Source organism: Pelmatolapia mariae, linkage group LG7 (assembly GCF_036321145.2).
Source record: "Pelmatolapia mariae isolate MD_Pm_ZW linkage group LG7, Pm_UMD_F_2, whole genome shotgun sequence".
Classification (NCBI taxonomy): domain Eukaryota; kingdom Metazoa; phylum Chordata; class Actinopteri; order Cichliformes; family Cichlidae; genus Pelmatolapia; species Pelmatolapia mariae.
The window spans coordinates 27,273,312-27,291,662 of record NC_086233.1 but is presented as its reverse complement, the minus strand read 5'-3'; the positions used below and the strand labels follow the sequence as shown (position 1 = coordinate 27,291,662).

The following is an 18,351-nucleotide window of genomic DNA, read 5'->3' as shown; positions in this document are numbered from 1 at the left end:
CACCCACAGATTCTCCTGCATACAAGGGATTCTTCAGCACAGATACGTCAGCAGTTAGCTGTATTGGGAAAGCATAACCACTAGGAGCATTTGGGCTACTTTGTTCAATTAGTACTAGTATAAGTAACTAGTATGATAGTATAACTGATATTGATATTGTGAACACATCAGATTATTATTTAAAAAATAGAATATAATATGCATAATCCTTCCATTTTAGAGATAAACTCAGCATTTAAAGTCTGCATACAGTCAGCTGACAGTGTTCAAGTAAAATTAATACATTAAAAACATTAAGTACTAAAATGGCTGAATTATAGATCCCTTAATAGAGCAGTAGGTGGTTTCTTTTTCATCGAGCTTGCTGTTGGAAAGCTGAAACTATTAACAGCATATTTCAAGAGCTTAGCCGGTGGTTTGCTCGTATAGTAAAAACTACTACAGTGGTATTTTTTTCTTACACAGTAACTCATTGTAAGCATACAGTCTTTAACTCACTTCTCATGTCCTCTCCTCTGTCATTCCTTGTAGTTATCACTGCAGTAGATTTCTCCAGAGTACCTATACTGACACTGAAAGAACATCTTTGTCCCTCTCATCCCTTTTCCGTTACACAGAATCACTAGAGGAACATTAGCAGGTCAGTGTCAATCAACCGTGAGATCTGGGACTATTATTTTTAAAGGAGAAGCCCTCCTTGGTATTTAATTTTTGCTATATGTGGCTAAATGGGTATCTGTAAAGTGTTGTAACCTGCAAAGAGTTGTAAGTAAAAAATTAACCTGTTAGCATCTATTTTTGCTTCTACCAGCACATTAACAATCTTGGTCTGTTGCTGTCAAGGTCAAGTATTTTTCTCAACTCACAGATATAGTAAGTGCAGCCACAAAACAAAAAAATCCCAGCACATCCACAGTCTGCCGTCTGCAATTACACCTATCAATGCAAACCGAGGACCCACTGAGAAATTAAGTTGCCCTAAAACAATCCTTCACTCTATCTCCTCCTGTTGTCTCAAACTCTGTCTCCCTCAGGCTGGGGTTGCCTGGAGCGAGGAGATAAAACAGCTCCATCTGAATCTGTGGGTGGCACAAGCCTACAAAGAAGGCAATTAGGATTATAATTTACAATTCCCTTGCCCCTCTCTCCTCTCTCTCCCCTTTCTCTTCTTTCCCACTCATACCTCCTTTCCACCCATGATTTAATGTCTTTATGTGTGTCGTGTATGTGTGTGTGTGTGTGTGTCCCCACAGAGCAGCGCGAGCATTTGGAGAGTACCTGTCCCACACACACCCTGAAAACCGAAACGGATCAGGTCAGCGTCTCTGCCATCCTGTCATTTGTCCATCCCCCTATCTCCCCTGTGTGTATTCCTTTATGCTTTTAGTTCTTTTCTCACCTCATCCTCTGCTGAAATGCCAGGAAGCACTCATTGGTGTGTCACGATGACAGCTGATAACCAAAGAAAGATGATTATCCACTGTGCCAGCTTGTCATTTTTTTCCCACTCTTTCTGTTTTCTTGCTCTTTAGCACCTTGGTATATTTCTCATTCTTTAGCACTTATAGCTGTCTTTATAACCATCTTCGTTTTTCAAATTCTAGCTCATCTTCTGTGTGAAACCTTGGTGGGTCCTGACCCGGAGTCGCCAAGTGACACATTTGGCCCCAACAACAACAACCACCTCCATCCCTGCTCCGAAACTAAGGGCTGTGAGGACAAACAGGAGACCAGCCTAGTAACACAGCCACTGGGCTTACTCCAGCCAACCCCATCTTCTATCACACTTTCTAACAAGGCGCCAGCACGATTGTCCCTCGAACGCAGCTTCTCAGTGGAGGAAGACCAGCAGAAGTGTGTGGAGTGTACACTGCAGCCTTCACGTGTGTACACCATCACCACCCAGCACGGTATGCTGATGAGCGCCGGCCGGGGCAGCAAGGAGAGCCTTGAACTGGACGTCCTAAAGGAGAAGTCGGGGAGCAGTGGGGTAGGATCTAGGGGTGGCTCGATCCAGCCTTCCAATTCCCCTTCCTCCGCCTCATCGTCTCCAACCCAGTACCATCGCACAAGCAGTGGCCGTGGCGCCAGCAGCTGTGGCAGCCACCATCACAGCAACCATCACCATAGTATGCACCATCATGGAAACCACCACCACCACAATGTCTCGGGCATGAATCCACCTTCCAGCAGCGGAGGAAGTAGCGCGGCAAGTGGAAGCAGCAGTAGCAACCAGCAGCCGCAGCTAACCGCTGCAGGCTCTCACTCTCATCATGCATCACACCACCACACCCACCATCATCATCACCTGTCTCAGCCTCCACTGCAGACCTCGGTCAGCGCCCACAACATTCGTAGCTGGGGCGAAGGTGGAAAAGGGGAGGCGGAGTGTAGCGGGTTGGCTTGTGAGTCGTGCAGTACTGCTCCCTCTCGAAGCCAGGGTTCCCTGGACCTGGAGAGTGCATCGAGAGAGGCAGGCAAGCAGCACCGACGCCTAGAGCGGATGTGGAGTGTGGACCGGATGACTGGGCTGGAGAGAGGTGAGAGGGTTCAGGACACAAAGGAAGGTAGAGGCTCAAAAGGCACAAACAAGTGGGGGGGAGGGTAGTGTAAGGTTCTCCATAAAGCCCTGTGGCTGGAATGGGTATGGGACCAGAGATGAAATAGATTTTGATCTTTTTTCAGTTTCATGTAGTTATTTCTTATGTTTACTGTCCAAGCTGCTAAATACACTTTTAATTTGACATACGATGTATATAATTAAGTCAAACTAACAGAATCAATAGAAGAGTATATTTTCCCTGTGAAGCAAATAATTATAATAGTAATTATTAATATTTTACATTTTTAGTAAACTTTAACAGTGATGATGTTTTGTATATAAACCAATAAGAATAGCTACTTAAACATTCACTTCAATTCAATTCAGTTTTATTTGTACAGCACCAAATCACAACAACAGTTGCTTCAAGGCACTTTATGCTGAAAGTTAAAGCCTCTTTATTAGTACAAAGAAGCAGAAAAAATAATAGAAAATGGCAAACAGAAACTACAGTACAGTGCAAAACTCTTGAGCCACTCCTCATTCCTTAATATTTTGCTAGGGAAAATAGGAAATTGGTGCAACAAGAAACATGTGCAAACATACATGGCAATATGGTATATAAGGCAAAAATGTGTGTACAATTCTTGATATGACCGCCTTTATTCTTCAACATAACCTGAACTCTCTTGGGAAAGCCTTCTTTGAATTCTTTAAGTAGTCTTCAGGAACAGTTCTCCAGGCTTCTTGAAAGACATTCAAAGCTCTTCTTTGGATGTCGGCTGCCTTTTGTTCCATTCTCTGTCAAGATGATCGCACTGTGTGTCAATAATGTTGAGGTCTGGGCTCCGGGGGGTAATCCATGACTGATAGTGTTTCATTGTGTGCTTTTCTATCCAGACATTCAGGTATACAGTTTGCAGGGTGTTGGCAGTGTGCTTGGGATCACTGTCATGCGGAACAATGAGGCCAATGCCAATTAGCTTTCCAGATGGTATTGCACTGTGGCTAAAAATGTACTGGATTTCAGAATTCCATCAATCTTGATAAGATCTCCAACACTGGCTCAAATGAAGCCCCAAACCATGACAGAGCCCCCACCGTGTTTTGCAGATGGCTGTAGACACTCCTCTTCTGTCTGATTTTAACTTTTTTCCCCTGCCTGTTTCCATGACTTTAAAATACTGTTGATCTGATTTAGATAGGGCTTTTCTGTTTTTTAGGCCTCCTATTGCCTATGATGTTCTCCACTTGTCCAGTTTCTGAAATTTTCAATGACACGCTGCAAATTTTCAACAAATTACACTTGTCTCGGTGTACAAAATACTATTTGTAGATCCAGCTAAAGAAATGGAAACCAACATGGTCTTTTTGGCAGGCTTCTTGTAATAAAGTGCCTAAAGATTGAATTTAAAGTTATCTGAATAAAATTGTCTGTTATGTGCAGCTCTGGTTCATTACTTAGGTGCCTTTTAATGTTGGGGTGATTAATAGATCAATGTTAAGTGGCTTAACAAACAACAATAAAGCATTCCTCTGAAATGATCAAGTATAAGCACTGGACTGAAAAAAGAGAGAACTATTGTTCAAGACCACTCTAAAAATTACAACAAATTCTTGGAAGCAAAATATAAAGAAAATGAGGATTGGCTCGAGACTTCTCCACAAAAATTCATCTTTTTAATTCATGATGTTTAAAGGACAGCACAGTGGTGCAGCGGTTAGCTCTGTGGCCTCACAGTAAGAAGCTTCTTGTCATCCCTTTCATGTAGAGATTTGATGTTCTTGCTGTGCCTACATGGGTTTGTATCCAAAGTCCAAAGACATGCTTGTTAAGTTAATTGGTGATTCCAGCTTGTCAGAGTGTGTGGTTTGATGAATAGTTAAGAAAATGGATGAGTGAATGAAGGATGTTATAGCGATGAAAAATAGTGCAAATGTAGGTCAAAAAATCACTAGTAAAACACACCTTTGGTAGTTTTCACGAAAATCTTCTTGATTAGATTACTTTTTTTTAAACTTAAGATTCCATATAAACGTTATTTATAATACCTGGATATAAAACAAGTAACAAATAAGCCCTTCATAAAATGACAAGAAATAACACTTGAGTTTTGCTCTTATTACTATCAGTGTTTATCAGTCTAAGGAAACAAAACAAAAATAACGGATGCATGCATTAAAATGAGCTAATATTATATTTACTACTTCAAATCTATTTCTTCTCAGGTCCGGAGGGGATCGAGAGTTTGATGTTGTAACGTGGTGATCTGTATTTTTGACTCTTCGTCTGCCCGTCTCTTTCCTCTGCTGTCTCTTCCTTTGTGTCTCCCTCTCTCCATTTGTGGAGTGGTGGACTGTGAAGTGCTGGTGCTGGTTTTGTGATTTCATATTTCCAATAAATTTACTACGACATTTGCCAATATGGTCTATCGATTTTTCTCTGTCTATTAAACTCGGAAACCTCATTTTTCTCTCTAATTGCAGAGGACACCAACTGGTTCCCCAAGGAAAATATGTTCACCTTTCAAACTGCTACAACAACCATGCAGGCGTGAGTGTCCAGTTCCTGTGCACACACGTACACAAACATACACAGTCACAATCATGCCAGATCTGCTGTATGAAAGGTCAGAGTAAACGTACCATGGCAATGTTTTATACAACTGCCTAGAAATAGACCATTACTGGCATACTTAACATTAAGGATTTTCTAAAGTATGCAATTGGTTTTCAATTGATTTATTATCTTCCAGGCTGCCATTGACTTCCCCTTGAGCAAGTTTAAAAATCAACTTGCAAACTATTATAAGCTTTGCTTAAGGAGGACATCCATCATAGTGACTATTTTGTTAATTCTCACATTTCCTTTTGGTTAAAATGTAATAACTGCTGCATGGCAACGCAGCTGCAAGTTTTTCTTCAAAGAAGAATAAAAGAAATGCTTAGACTGATCACTCTCATCTCATATCCATCATCATATTTATTGTTGTCCAAATTACTAGTCTACACGAAAACCTGAAAACGCCCATTTTGAGGGCCGTAAAATCAATGCTGCATGTGCATTCGAGCTGGAATATTAGTCAGCGCGTTTGAATAAAAATGCGTGCACCTATTTGTTTAAGTGCATGAATTTATCTCTCAAAAACACCTGCAGTTGCAGAATATTTCTACTGTCACAACTTCTGATTAAAATATGCAGAATCTCCCACGGTTATCCCACTGTCATTTTACCTCTTTTTAAGTCATTCACTTTGTGTTTTCGCCTTTCATCTTGTATTAGATGCTTGTTGCACCATCTGTGGAGCCCAAAGTCACACTCAACCACATATCCCGTAAAAGCTCTTTGATTCTATAATTAAATGCAAACCTACGGCACTAATATGGCTTTACGTTATTAGTTTTTACACATGGAGATTAAACATAAACTTCCTCTGTCTCATTCTGATTCTGTTCTTTGCCTCTCTGAGACTCAGTGCTCTCCGGTGCCTTAACCGTTTCTTCCTCTTTCTTGCTTCTCTTCTTGCATGCTAATTAATCTTGGGACCATCAAACAGGATCTCGTGAGTATTGTTCCCTGCCTGATTTCTTTTTTCCTCATCTAATTCCCTCGTCCTTAACTGCTGTTCCTTGACTTAGATGCTATCATTTAACCTTCATCATCAGACTGCTTGTTGCGCTGAGTTAAAGAAAACAAATCATTACAAGAGAGAACCAAGGAGGATGTAGCGCAGTGCTCTCAAATAATATGAAAACTGAAATACATTTAATATTGCGTGTTTAGCTCTCTGAACAGCTATAAAGCGCAGTCAGCACAAATAATGTTAATTCATGTAAAAACTCAAAATGGCTAAAAATGTGACAGAAGGGAAGTCCGGTGTAATCCAGTGCTGCTGAGTAAGCCTGCCAAGCTCAAGTACAGAAAATGTCTGTGTGCTGGCTGACCTAAACCCTGGCAGCTCACATGCGCCCTGCAGTTTTACCAGTTTGGCACGCACACACTCATCTAGGTCACAGCAATAGAGGGACTTTGGTCATTTAAGATATTTATGTTAGTTATGTTGGTGCTCTAATCCCTCTTCACAGCCTTCCTAATTATCACTAAATCTGTGCTGGCTGACTTCAGCCATGTTTGGAACTAAATGTGTCTGAGAGATTTCATAAGTACAAGAACAAGTATTTATAGTGCTAAAATGCAATCCAAGTGTCTTCTAGTAAAATGCAACTTTTGGCTGTATTCAGTAAGTTCCATAAAACTTTGATAGATAAATAGCCTGTAAGAAATGTGCTGTGTGCAAAAGCTTCCGAACTAGCTTCAGCGATAAGATAAATGCTAACATATTAACACTGCTTAACCAAGCCAGAACCTTAACATTTCATATTACATACCCCCTCCTGCTGCAACACACTGTGACTAACTAAGCCCAGCTAACCCGAGCTGCTACTTAACACTGAAAACATGTCAGGTTTTTATTAACCAGTCCGCTCTTCAGTTGTAAGCACAAAGGTATTCAGTCCTGATGTCAATATTTGTTATAAAAATATAAAAACCCCAAATTAACTGATTGTACTAAACAGTATGTATGATTAAATATATAATCATTTGAGAAAGAAAGTTTTCAAAGATATCCGTGTAGTCGTGTGAAAATCTATGTACACCCTTACCGCTTCCATAAAAATCAAGGAGGTAAGTAGCAGGAAAGTACTGTTAATCACAATTAGATTAATCAGTTAATTAGACTTGCACCTGATTAATTGATCATCATAAATCTGATCACCTCTATAAAAACAGACGCTTTGGCACTTTTCTGGTCTGGGGCATTCAGGTGTTATAACACAATGCTACTTCCCAAAAGTGGACGCCTTAGCAAATTAGCAAAGATCAACCTAAAGAGCTACATCTCTACAACTCTACAGGCTTCAGTTAGCGTATTACATGTCAAAGTTCATGAAAGTACAATTAGAAAAAGATTGAACTAGTATGGCTTGTTGGAAGAGTTGCCATGGCAGCAGGCCTAGGTTTGGCTCAGGAACAAAGCACAAGACTTCTTGAGATGTTTTGCCATAATGCACAGTGGCACGTGGCACATGTTGGTAAAAACCAAACACAACATACCAGCAAAAACACCTCATAGCAACTGTCAAGCATGGTGGTGCAGGGAAGATGATTTTTGCAACAGGACCTGGGCATCTTGCACTCACTGAGTTGACCATGAACTCATCAGTAAACCGGTGTTCTAGATGTTAGGCCACGTGTCCTAGAGCTAAACCTTAGCCAAATTTAGTTCATGCAACAAGATAATCATCCCAGGCAAAGTAAGTAGCAATGTTGTGGTAGCACTTTAGAGAGCTGTGCAAAAACAAATGGCTGGTAACCATAATAAACTAAAGCAACCTTGCGAAGAAGAATGGGCCAAAATTCCTCCACAACTCCTTTGAGTCATCGCAGCTCTACAAGCTATTGAATCATAGGGGTGTACTTAGTTTTTAAAAGGGCAGCATAGAGACCTTTGAAAACTTTAATTTTCATGTGACTCTGTGCTATTTCTAAAAACCTGTAAATAATATATCCAAGATCAACTCTGTTGTTTTGTATTATCAATACTTGACATGGTAAACTAGCTACATTTGGAGATACTTCTGACCATTTTAAAGTTTTATGGCTGAGGTGCCATGAAGTGCCAGTCTGGTGGAAGTGGATTAACACAATATTGTTTTGGGGTTTGTTTTTTTGTTTTTTTAAAATGGGATTTCTTTCCCAAACATAGAAAGTAAAGCCGCACCTCTTCATTAAATGGTCATGTTATTTGAGGGGGATTTTACTCATTCATTTCTATTTACTTGAGCAGAATGTGAAGTGCCCACAGTGGGGTATCACTGGTTAAAAGTACTCTAGCTAAAACTCTGATTTGGACAAATGTTAATCAGTTTCACAGAATTGTTGGGTCACACTTTCAAATGACAATTAAGACTGTTGAAGACATAATCGCACATTGAAAGTGGTGCATTTCACACCACGTTTGTACTTTGACACATGGAAGTCCAGTGTGAGCCCAGTGGTATGACTTTCTGCTAGTCAGAACACACTCAAGTTTCTCAGTAGTTCATATGAACGAATGGCAGGCCTCCGCAAAAAGAAAAATCCATCTTTTCTAAGAGGTCTTGCTAGGGGAAGATAGTTTTAATGTCAAGAAATGTTTCCATTAAAAATTGATGTACCTCATGCTGTGAATAAATACCCAAAGTACTGAAGAACGTGCATGTATTTGAGTGTAGCTGCTTTTTAAGTTCACATACCTGCAAGAGCTGATTTAAGTATAGTGTATACTCCAAACTCAACATAACATTAAAATGCAAAGAAGGGTGCACTAGAAGCAAAGTGGGACTGATTCTGGGATGGTATAAAAAGAAAAAAAGTATAAAATTCCCCCCAAAACAAACTATTTCTTTAAGAATTGAAAAGTGTAACACTTGAAAAGTTACTTAAGGTGACAAGATACTCATTTCTATGGGATGATGGATTATTATAGATGCAAACTGGCACATGGGGTTATTTAACTTGCTGGTCTTTTTAGTCTGCTATCTGCTGTCTACCTACAACAGCATCCTCTTTACAGCCCAAAAAACCCTGCAGCTCAAAGCCGTGGCATCAGCCTCCCTGCACTGTCCTACCCCTCACTATGCCAGCATTCTCCCTCTCTCATCCCTTTAATACTGTGCCACATCCTGGCAGGGCTTTCCGGGGATTTGTGCAGAGAAAAAGGAGAGAGAGGGAGCAGGAGTCAGCAGAAGTCATCCAGAGGTACGAAGCATTCTGCCCCCCCCCCCCTCAGGCTCAGTTTTTGCCAGAGTGCTATGGTTCTGTTATTGCTTATTTACAGCCATATCTAATCTGTGTAAGCCAAATAGTTGGAACATGGCACATGAGGTGTGAGGACGTCAGGTTTTAAAAGAACCAGAAAAGGATCGCCTCACAATGCCCCAATTTCAAGGCCAGAATGAATCAAACTTTTATTCCGTGTAAGGCTGGAAAATTGAAGATATGCTACATGGACGACTTACTTTTGTTTTTGTAGATAAGTTGTATGCAATTTGTCTGAATTAATTTGAGAAATATTTTGTATAGTTGCAAGCACCTAAGCATTTAAATCTGTAGTACACCACAGGCTGCTTTATTAGAGCTACATTTTAAATATGATGATATTGTTTTTATAAATATCTGTGTTTATTTACCTCAAAAAATGTTTTTGATTCTGCAACATTTGTGGAGAAATGACTTTAGTTGCAAGTTCAGAACCTGTTTCACCCGGGCCCTGATGCTCTGTCACACAGGGGCAGATGGCGTCTGTGACACGAGGCAGTACATCTCGATTCCTTTGACATCTGAGTGTTATCCATCTGCAGTGCCAATGGCATTAAAGCTGCGTGTTGTTTCATCGAAATGTGTGATTTGAGCACAAGGGAAAATAAACTGCAGAACAAACTTTTGGGGGCAGTTTACCTCTAAAACACACAAAAATCCATCCCGTGTTTGTCTCAAACTGTTATTCTAAAAATATGGATTTTAGCACATTGAGGCTTTCTTTACCCTAAGGCTGTCAGAATTTTAAAATGCATGTTTATTTTTCTTTCTCCATTGTGGCTTTTTATCCACACTAACTGGGTATTTGAACAACAGAAACAGATCAAAAACAAAACCAACCTCAAAGTGAATGCATTAGAAAATGCCTGCTTTGTGGACAGGAAACATTATATATTTTATACATGAGACATGAAATCTCTTGATGACACAATACCCTGACTTTGTGATGGACTTTGTTCTTCATCATTTCCTTTCTGTAACTCGGAAACAGCTCAGTGAAAGCTTCAGTATGGAGATGTTGCAGTGGTGCTGGCTTAAGAATGAACTTTATTGTATTTTCTTGCCATTTATTCTCCACGGTGAACTCTAAATAATCATCCATATCACAGTCTGCTGATATAAACAGAATTTAAAAATGTATTCACATTAGTGTAAATCTGGTCTCTACCACAGCACAAAAGAATTATTCGTATAACAAGGCAATTTTCAGTCAGGGTTTCTGTTAAAAACCAGTGAAAGCAGTGGATTCAATGCAAATTTTCCCACTTTGTTTGTTATATTACGAGATAATAATAATGAAGATAAAACTATAAACAAAAGCAAGGAAAAGTCAAGGAACCATTTCAATCCCTAATCACTCCAATTTTTACTTTTACTCTTGAATTCTCTGAGTTATTACAGCTAATGCTGCTTTGTGGCTTGTTTACGTGGACTTTTTTCTACCGTTCCTTATTTTCTAGACAGATAGATAGACATCTGAGACTGTTCTAAGCGTTTTCTTTCTACTACTAGCTCTGAATATGTGTATAACATGGCCACACAGCCACACGTCTCTGAGCACAGCAGTCTGACCCATCTGCTGTTCTTTTTATAAGAGACAGCTAATCTGATTTTTTCTGCATTAAATTCTCCACATTCACTTTCACTATTAACTGAACTAAAACTGCATCATTATTATGTGTTCTAGCAAAAATATCAAAAATATATAGACGTTAAAAATGCCATAAGAGTCTAGTATTACTTCCAAAACACAGGGAAAAACAAAGCCATGAAGTCCTTTCCATAATCATTACTAAAAAAGTGTTCACTTTATATCTTTGATTTTCATCCCTGTTGTCTGCACAAAATTAAGATACTGCAGGTGTGATGGCATCTATTCATTTTCCACTTATTTAACTAGGTGGTGTGATTATATGTTTCTGCTCATTAAATCAGCAATTTAGTCTGCAAATTTTACAGTTTACTACTGCAATAGTGAACCACGTATCATTTTAATAATCTAGGACTAAAGGAAACAAAATCGTTTTTCTGTGATAAGTATATGCACTATATTTACTTTCTATTTTAGACCATGTTACACTAGATGCAAAATCAAACCATGAATAAGTTATTCTCCTGACTTTATTAAAGAAGTAAATCAAGGGAAAGAAGACTCTAAAGACTTTTTCCCCTTTCTGCTGCTTCTATATTTATAGGCTTTACCAGCAGACAATCACGCATATATTTCCCCACACACGACCACATGCTGAGACCATTAATAATGAGTGTTGACTGGTAGCTTAGTGAATTGACACTGTGTGTAGAGGGGACATGGGAGGAGCTCAGAAAGATAAAAGGATGTTTATCTGGGGCTCTTGCATAGAACATTATGTCAGGATCAGGCAGCAAGTCACCCACAAAGACTACACAAACCATAATACTTTGCTGCTATTAAGAAGACTAAACGCTTCCAAACGGTGCATGGTAATGCAACATCTCCAATATTTACTTACTCATAGGCTAGTATGAACGTTTATGTGTGTGATCTGGTTTTAGATGGGTCGAAACCAACACCAGTCACACATTATGTTCCAGTGTACAAGACAGTTTAAATATCAAATATGTGTATCTCTGGTTATTTAATATGATATTTGATTGACAACTCATTTGGCAAATTCTTTGAAATTTTGGCGATAAGCCACACAACTCTGACTCACACCACAGTTTTTATAATATATAAAGCACACGTTTATGTCCTTTATCTATAGTTTCATGAAAGTATATACCTTTTTAAGCATTTTTATGGTGAACTTTTTAAAATAGATGCATAACTATCATCCTTCTTCCTTTTCAGTGTTAGGAAGTGTAAGCAATATCCCTGCTGTGTGCACTATGCAAGTGTGTTGCCCATTTAGTTCAGTATTACCTGAAATATCTGAGTTTCTTGTCTTTTCATGTGCTATAATTGTGTTTTGTTTTGTTTTTAATTTGATTTTTTGTTTTAAACTTGTTAACAAACTCCACCACTAATTTTGATAAACCGGACTGAGTAAAAACCATTTTTGCATCAATCAGACACTGGTTGCAGAGGAGGAGTATTTCCTAAAGACTTTAGACATGGTCAGTATATGTCATGGACTTAATAATGGCATTATTCCATGAATTGTTCACTAGGTCTATGCTAATCTGACAAAAAAAAGCTACTTCTGAAGCTTTAATGTCTTCTTCAGATGAGAGCTGAGCAGGGTTTCCCTTCTGGCTGCTGTTGCATTATAATCTTGTGTGTTTCAACAATCTAAAAAAAAAGCATAAAAAGAGGTATTGTCACCATTTGGTAGCCCACATTACTCCCACAGCACTGTTTTGACCACTCACGCTGACAAGTAAATGAATATATATTTACCTAATTAGCTCTTTTTTTAAAACCTCTGTTATAAATAGATGCATGACACTAATGTGTGTGTTTTTGTGTGTTGCCTGACTTTTTTTCTCCCCACCCACCGCTTCCCCTTTCTCTTCTTTACATTTTGGTCCTTCCTCTGTCCTCTGTTATCCCTCCTCCGCTTTGATTTTGCAACCCACAGGAACTTCCGGAAGCATCTTCGGATGGTGGGCAGCAGAAGGATTAAAGCACAGAGTGAGTCAGATGTGTGTGGTTGATATGTTTGCTCAAATTGACTGTGATGTTCTTCACCCCGCCATCACAAGTGTTTTGTTTTCCTGTTTATTTTGGCGTGTTCTCGCCTGTGTGTGTGGCACCAAGCACTGCTGCTGCTTTGCTGGGATTTTTTTTTTTTTAAATCAGCATATTGTCTCTCTTTGAAGATTATATATTGATCAGTGTGTGTTTGATAAGTCAGCGATATGACTGTGCATGTGTATTTATGTGTGTGGGTGTCTCTGTGCACAGTACATGCTTTCTTGTTGCAGCACTTTAAATGTTTGTTTTTTTTTGGTTGTTTTTGTCGTAAAGCACAAAGAAAAATAAATTTCAAACTTTTAAAAAGGCAAAAAATGAGGCAATGAGTTGCGGTGATTGAAAAGTGTGTGTTTTTCTTTTTAAAAATAGTGAGCGGGGCATCACTGAGACGGGTCTGTGAGACAAATGAGATCATAGAGTCCTGTGACTGCAACCTTTCAAGAAACTTGATAGATTGGATTTACTCATCCAGAGTTTTATTGTCTTTTATGATTTTAGAAAATATGGAAGTACAAAGAAAACACATACAGTGTGCTCTGCTAAAAATGGTGATCTTTTTATTTCTGTCAGCACTCATAAATCCATGTGAATGTTCAAAATGAATACAGCCAGCTTTCTTAAATGAAAATCAGAGAATCTTTAAAGTTTCTGTTGAAGCCATTACTAAAAACCAAACATGACACCATCTCCTGATTCTTTCACTGTAGAAATATATGACAACCACAAATCTTGATGCTGATGTCTGTAATGGAAAGTGATCTCACATTCCTACAGTACTGTGCAAAAGTCTTGACCTATCCCTCATTTCTTTATATTTTGCTCAGAAAATAGGAAAAAGGCACAACGATTTATTGAAATATGTGCAAATATATTTCCATTTATATATAAGGCAAAAACAGAGTTTCAATGATTCCAACAAGCTTGAAAGTCAGTATTTGGTGTGACCACCTTTATTCTTCAACACATAGTGAGCTGCTTAGGAAAACTTTCTTGTAATTTCTTTAAGTAGTCTTCAGGAATAGTTCTCCAGCTTTCATAAAGGACATTCAAAGCTTTTCTTTGGATGTTGGTTTACTTTTGTTCCATTCTCTATCAAGTTGATCCCACACTGCTTCAATAACGTTGACATCCTGGCTGATACTATTCCACTGTGTGTGTTTTTCTATCTAGTTATGCTTTTACCGCACTGGCAGTGTGTTTTAGATCGCTATCATGCTAAAAAATGAAGCTGTTGCCAGTGAGATGCTTCCCAGATTGTTCTCCATGTTGGCTCAAAATCTGATCATCATACTTTTCGGTGTTCATAGCTCCATCAATTTTCCCCAACAACCCCTCACCTCCTTCACGCAGATTGACAATGGAAGCAAAAAAATAAATAAATGTAGGGTGGCTCAAGTTCTCTCTCTTCATGGACACATGAGCGTTTTGTTAGGGCCAAGCTAACCTGAGCGTAGTAAGGTAACCTGCAGTTTGGTTCTGACTTAAAAAAATACACAAAGTTGTATTTGTTGTGCTAAGAATATAAAATAGGACACGTTTAAATCATTACATTAAAAAAGTTGAGCCTTTGAATTTCTTTATAGAAGAAAAGATGAAGACGTTGATGTGAGAAGCAACGTGAATAAAGTCAGGATCCATCGTCCTAAAAAATCCGCACAAGCCAAAAAATATGATGCCCTGAGGACCACTGTTGATTAACTGTATCAAACACTTTCAAGTAGTCTAAAAATATTCTAAGAGCACAGTGATTACTGTTCAAAGCAGAACAGATTTTATCGCAGAGTAGCTCAGTGAAGCTGGTAGTACCAAGTCTCTCTAAATCCATATCAATGATATAGGAACTGGAACGAGGAGAGGATGACTGTTTGTCTACTGTACAGTACGTGTTTGTTCGTTTGTACATGTAGGCAGTTTGTGCAGAGGAGAGATGCCATCGTATTTACACTACATTTGTGCACTTCCTCCATCCATCTTTGCGCTTTCATGTGTTGAAGATGGTGAGTGTATAGCAGAAACAGCCAGTTTGCAGGTTTCTCTCTCCCCGCCTGCACTAGCATTCGCTGAACGTAGATCGAAGAGTTTCAGCCGTTCCTGGAGTGATCCCACCCCTGTCAAGAATGACTCTCCTCATGAACCCAGAGAGAGTGAGTTTACGCAGTCTCACACATATGCACATAACGACAAACAAACAGACACCAACAAAGAGTTGCTGACAGCTGCAGAGAGCAGACGCAAATAGTTAGAAAGGAAATGTTGTATTTCAAGCTAACCAGATTACAAACACTTAAATAGGGAGGTTTTAACATTCTCTCATCAGGCTTCCAGAGTCAAGTTTTTTAACATGTAAGGAAATCTGTGCTAAAATTACTTACCCCACCTTGATAATAGGGGGGAAAAAACCTTTGCAAACCAAGCTTTCAGCGTAGCTTCAAGTCTGAACCTTCGGGTCACAGAGATTACTTCTGCATATACTACATTTAAGCAACATTTAATATGGACATCCACCTTGTAGTTATAAGAAAAATAAGGACAAACCTAATAGGTGACTTTTAATTTGTATGCAGCAAAATTTGCAGTCGTGAATGTTGGGACGTTGACATAAAACTTTGCATTTAAGCGAAGTGAGATGAGCACAAAAACATTCCTGTGAAATTTAAATGGGTTTTAAACCTCGTAGACGAATATTATTAGTACATGCTTGTAAGCAGCGAATGTTTTGCTTGATAAATTTTGTCAGTTTCTATTTCTAGCATTTACAAAACAAAACAAAACAAAAAAAGGCTGACCTGGTTCTGTAAGACTCCATATTTTAAATTAAGTCACGCTGCTTCCCAGCACCATCAGCTGGCAACAACATAAATTAAATATCAACCTGACATCCATATGCAAGAGTGCCTATTACAGATGTTAACCACAAATTAAGTCTGACAGGACAACAGAAATGAAAATTGTGAGAATAAATTTCGGTCAGTGCACTACGTGTGCGGTCAGAAATCATCCATGCGTCCCTTTGAGCAATCACATTTTGACTGTCAGATTGATTACAGCTTGAACTGGCTTCGTGCCCTCTCATTAATGAATTTCCACACTCAGGTGACTCACAAGAAGTTGAAAGCCACTTAGCATTTCTCATGGAACACTAAAGGTCTGCTATTCAACGCTTTGACATAAGAGTATGAGTTGACTGAGGCTAAATCAGACATATCCTTGTATTACTTGTATTTTATCAGGAAGTCCCATTGAGATCACAATCTCACAATCTCTCAACCCAAAACATCTAAATAATAATTCTACAAACAAAATATAAATCCACAACATTATCCATAATGTCAAAATACCCATAACGTAAAACATTAAATGGCTTCTCAAAAGAAATGCCCACAAGTCTTCTTCACTGCTTTCCTTATTATGTTTTTGAATGCATCGATAGGTAGTGGCATGTTAAATGGAGGTCTTTCTGTAAATTATTCCCTGTACAAGGTGCATAGGAAGGAAATGCTGTTTTCCCCAGATCTGCCAGATCTCATCAAAAAGCAAGCATCTAAAGGAGAGTAGCTGCTATTTAATAGCAGTGAAACTTCTCTTTCTCTTTCTTTTACTCAGTTACTTTGATGTAGTATGAATGTTGTAAAAGCTGTAAAACCAAAGAAAATACAATTGTAAGTCCATGCGATGGGCCGAATTGGAGTCTTTGCTGGGCCAATTCTGGGCCTTTTGCCTTATGTTTGACACACCAATATAGAGCTAAAATAGCTTTAACAGAAAATAAACCAGTGCTGTTTTCTTTGAGTGGTCAGTGATGGCCAACCCACCAAATCATTAAGAATGCAGTGGTGAGGCAGAGACTTTGCATTTGCAATAAAATGTAGAGAAATAAATAAATAAAACAGTACTAAATGATATTACAGTATTAAAGTTTTTATAAAAATCCCCAAATAAGGTGATCATTTTTACCACAATCATCTCAAGATTTCCAATATTCAGAACTGAAAAGAGACCTAATAAGATCCACGTAAGGTTATGGTTGTTTCATTGTTTGTAGTCAGTTGAAAATTAAAGTCACATTTCATGGACAGTACATGTCACAGTGCTGTCGTGCTCTCTCTCTCCCTTGAAATAAGATGACATTTTGTCGCTGCAGTCTTACAGCTCACTTCCTGATTTTGGCAGTTCAAGGCCAACTAACACAGGAAAATCAGAATCTGTGGACACTCGTAGATGAATCGCACGTTCACACGTACAAACTGACTGTCTCTGCTGTCGACTCTGACCCTGTCCATCTGTCTGCGTATGATCGTGGGTCTTTTTCAACTTTGTGATGCTCTCTCTTTCTGTGAGTACGTCCTCCAAAATGGTGTGTGTCTTAAGTCAAACCCTGTCAGCTGACTATTGTAGGCGTACGTGTCTCAGTGTTTCTGGAAGGCTTTTGGAAGCTTGAATCATGCTAAACTGCATTCCTCGTCTTTCTGTCTTCCATAGTCTAATGAAAGATTAACGAGTTGTTTATTGCAGCTTAAAAGTGTGGCTGAGCCCTTATTTTTTGCTTTTTTTGTTGTGGGGAAGAGTGGTGTTAAACTTCAGGAGGTTTCCTGGAGACTTTGATGTCAGTCTTGTTTATCATTTCCTTAGTTTTCACGCTGTTTCATTTCAATAGTCTCCTGGTAAAAAAAACTGATACATACCACCTGGTCACACATCAAAGAAACACGGCTCAGGAGTGAGCATATTCGTGTCTCTCATTAGTGCAGTTAACGTAAATTTCACATCAAACCATGTCAACAAAACAACAAGCAACATAGACAAAGTTACAAGAAAATATCAAACACACACAAGCCTGACTTGATGTCCAACAAATGTCCACTGGTACAAAAATCCTCAGATGTAAAAAAGCAAGCCAAATATTGGGATCTACAAAGGTTTCAGCCACAACATGGGTGGATCAGTGTGAACGAGCCCAAGTGTTTCTGTATTAATAAATATGGAAGATTTTAACCTTCTGAGAAGGGATGTGAGTGAGCATCATTACAGTTATTAACTTCAGAGGTTTTAACAAATCAAAAACCCCTTGTTACTATAGTATAATCTGAAATCACATAAATAAATCCCTCTGTTTGTGAACAGGCAGGGAATTACTTGGCTAACAAACATTACAGCATTGCATTATTCAATACTGTGTTTCACATTTCAGTGGTAACACAGGTCCAATATAGAATTTAATAGAATGAAAGGTTAATATGCTCATTTTTGGACATTGATCAGAAGAGATAT

The 18,351-nt window shown here is 38.8% G+C and overlaps 1 protein-coding gene across 1 annotated transcript in view; it reads left to right on the top strand.

Moving 5' to 3' along the window:
• The window catches only part of nsmfa (NMDA receptor synaptonuclear signaling and neuronal migration factor a), a 44,628-nt gene that overhangs the window by 14,002 nt on the left and 12,275 nt on the right, over positions 1–18,351 (top strand). Inside the window, 6 exon segments of the mRNA XM_063478722.1 lie at positions 1,254–1,315; positions 1,605–2,540; positions 5,030–5,102; positions 9,276–9,344; positions 12,968–13,020; positions 15,138–15,227. Of these exon segments, the coding sequence (XP_063334792.1) occupies positions 1,254–1,315; positions 1,605–2,540; positions 5,030–5,102; positions 9,276–9,344; positions 12,968–13,020; positions 15,138–15,227 (1,283 nt within the window).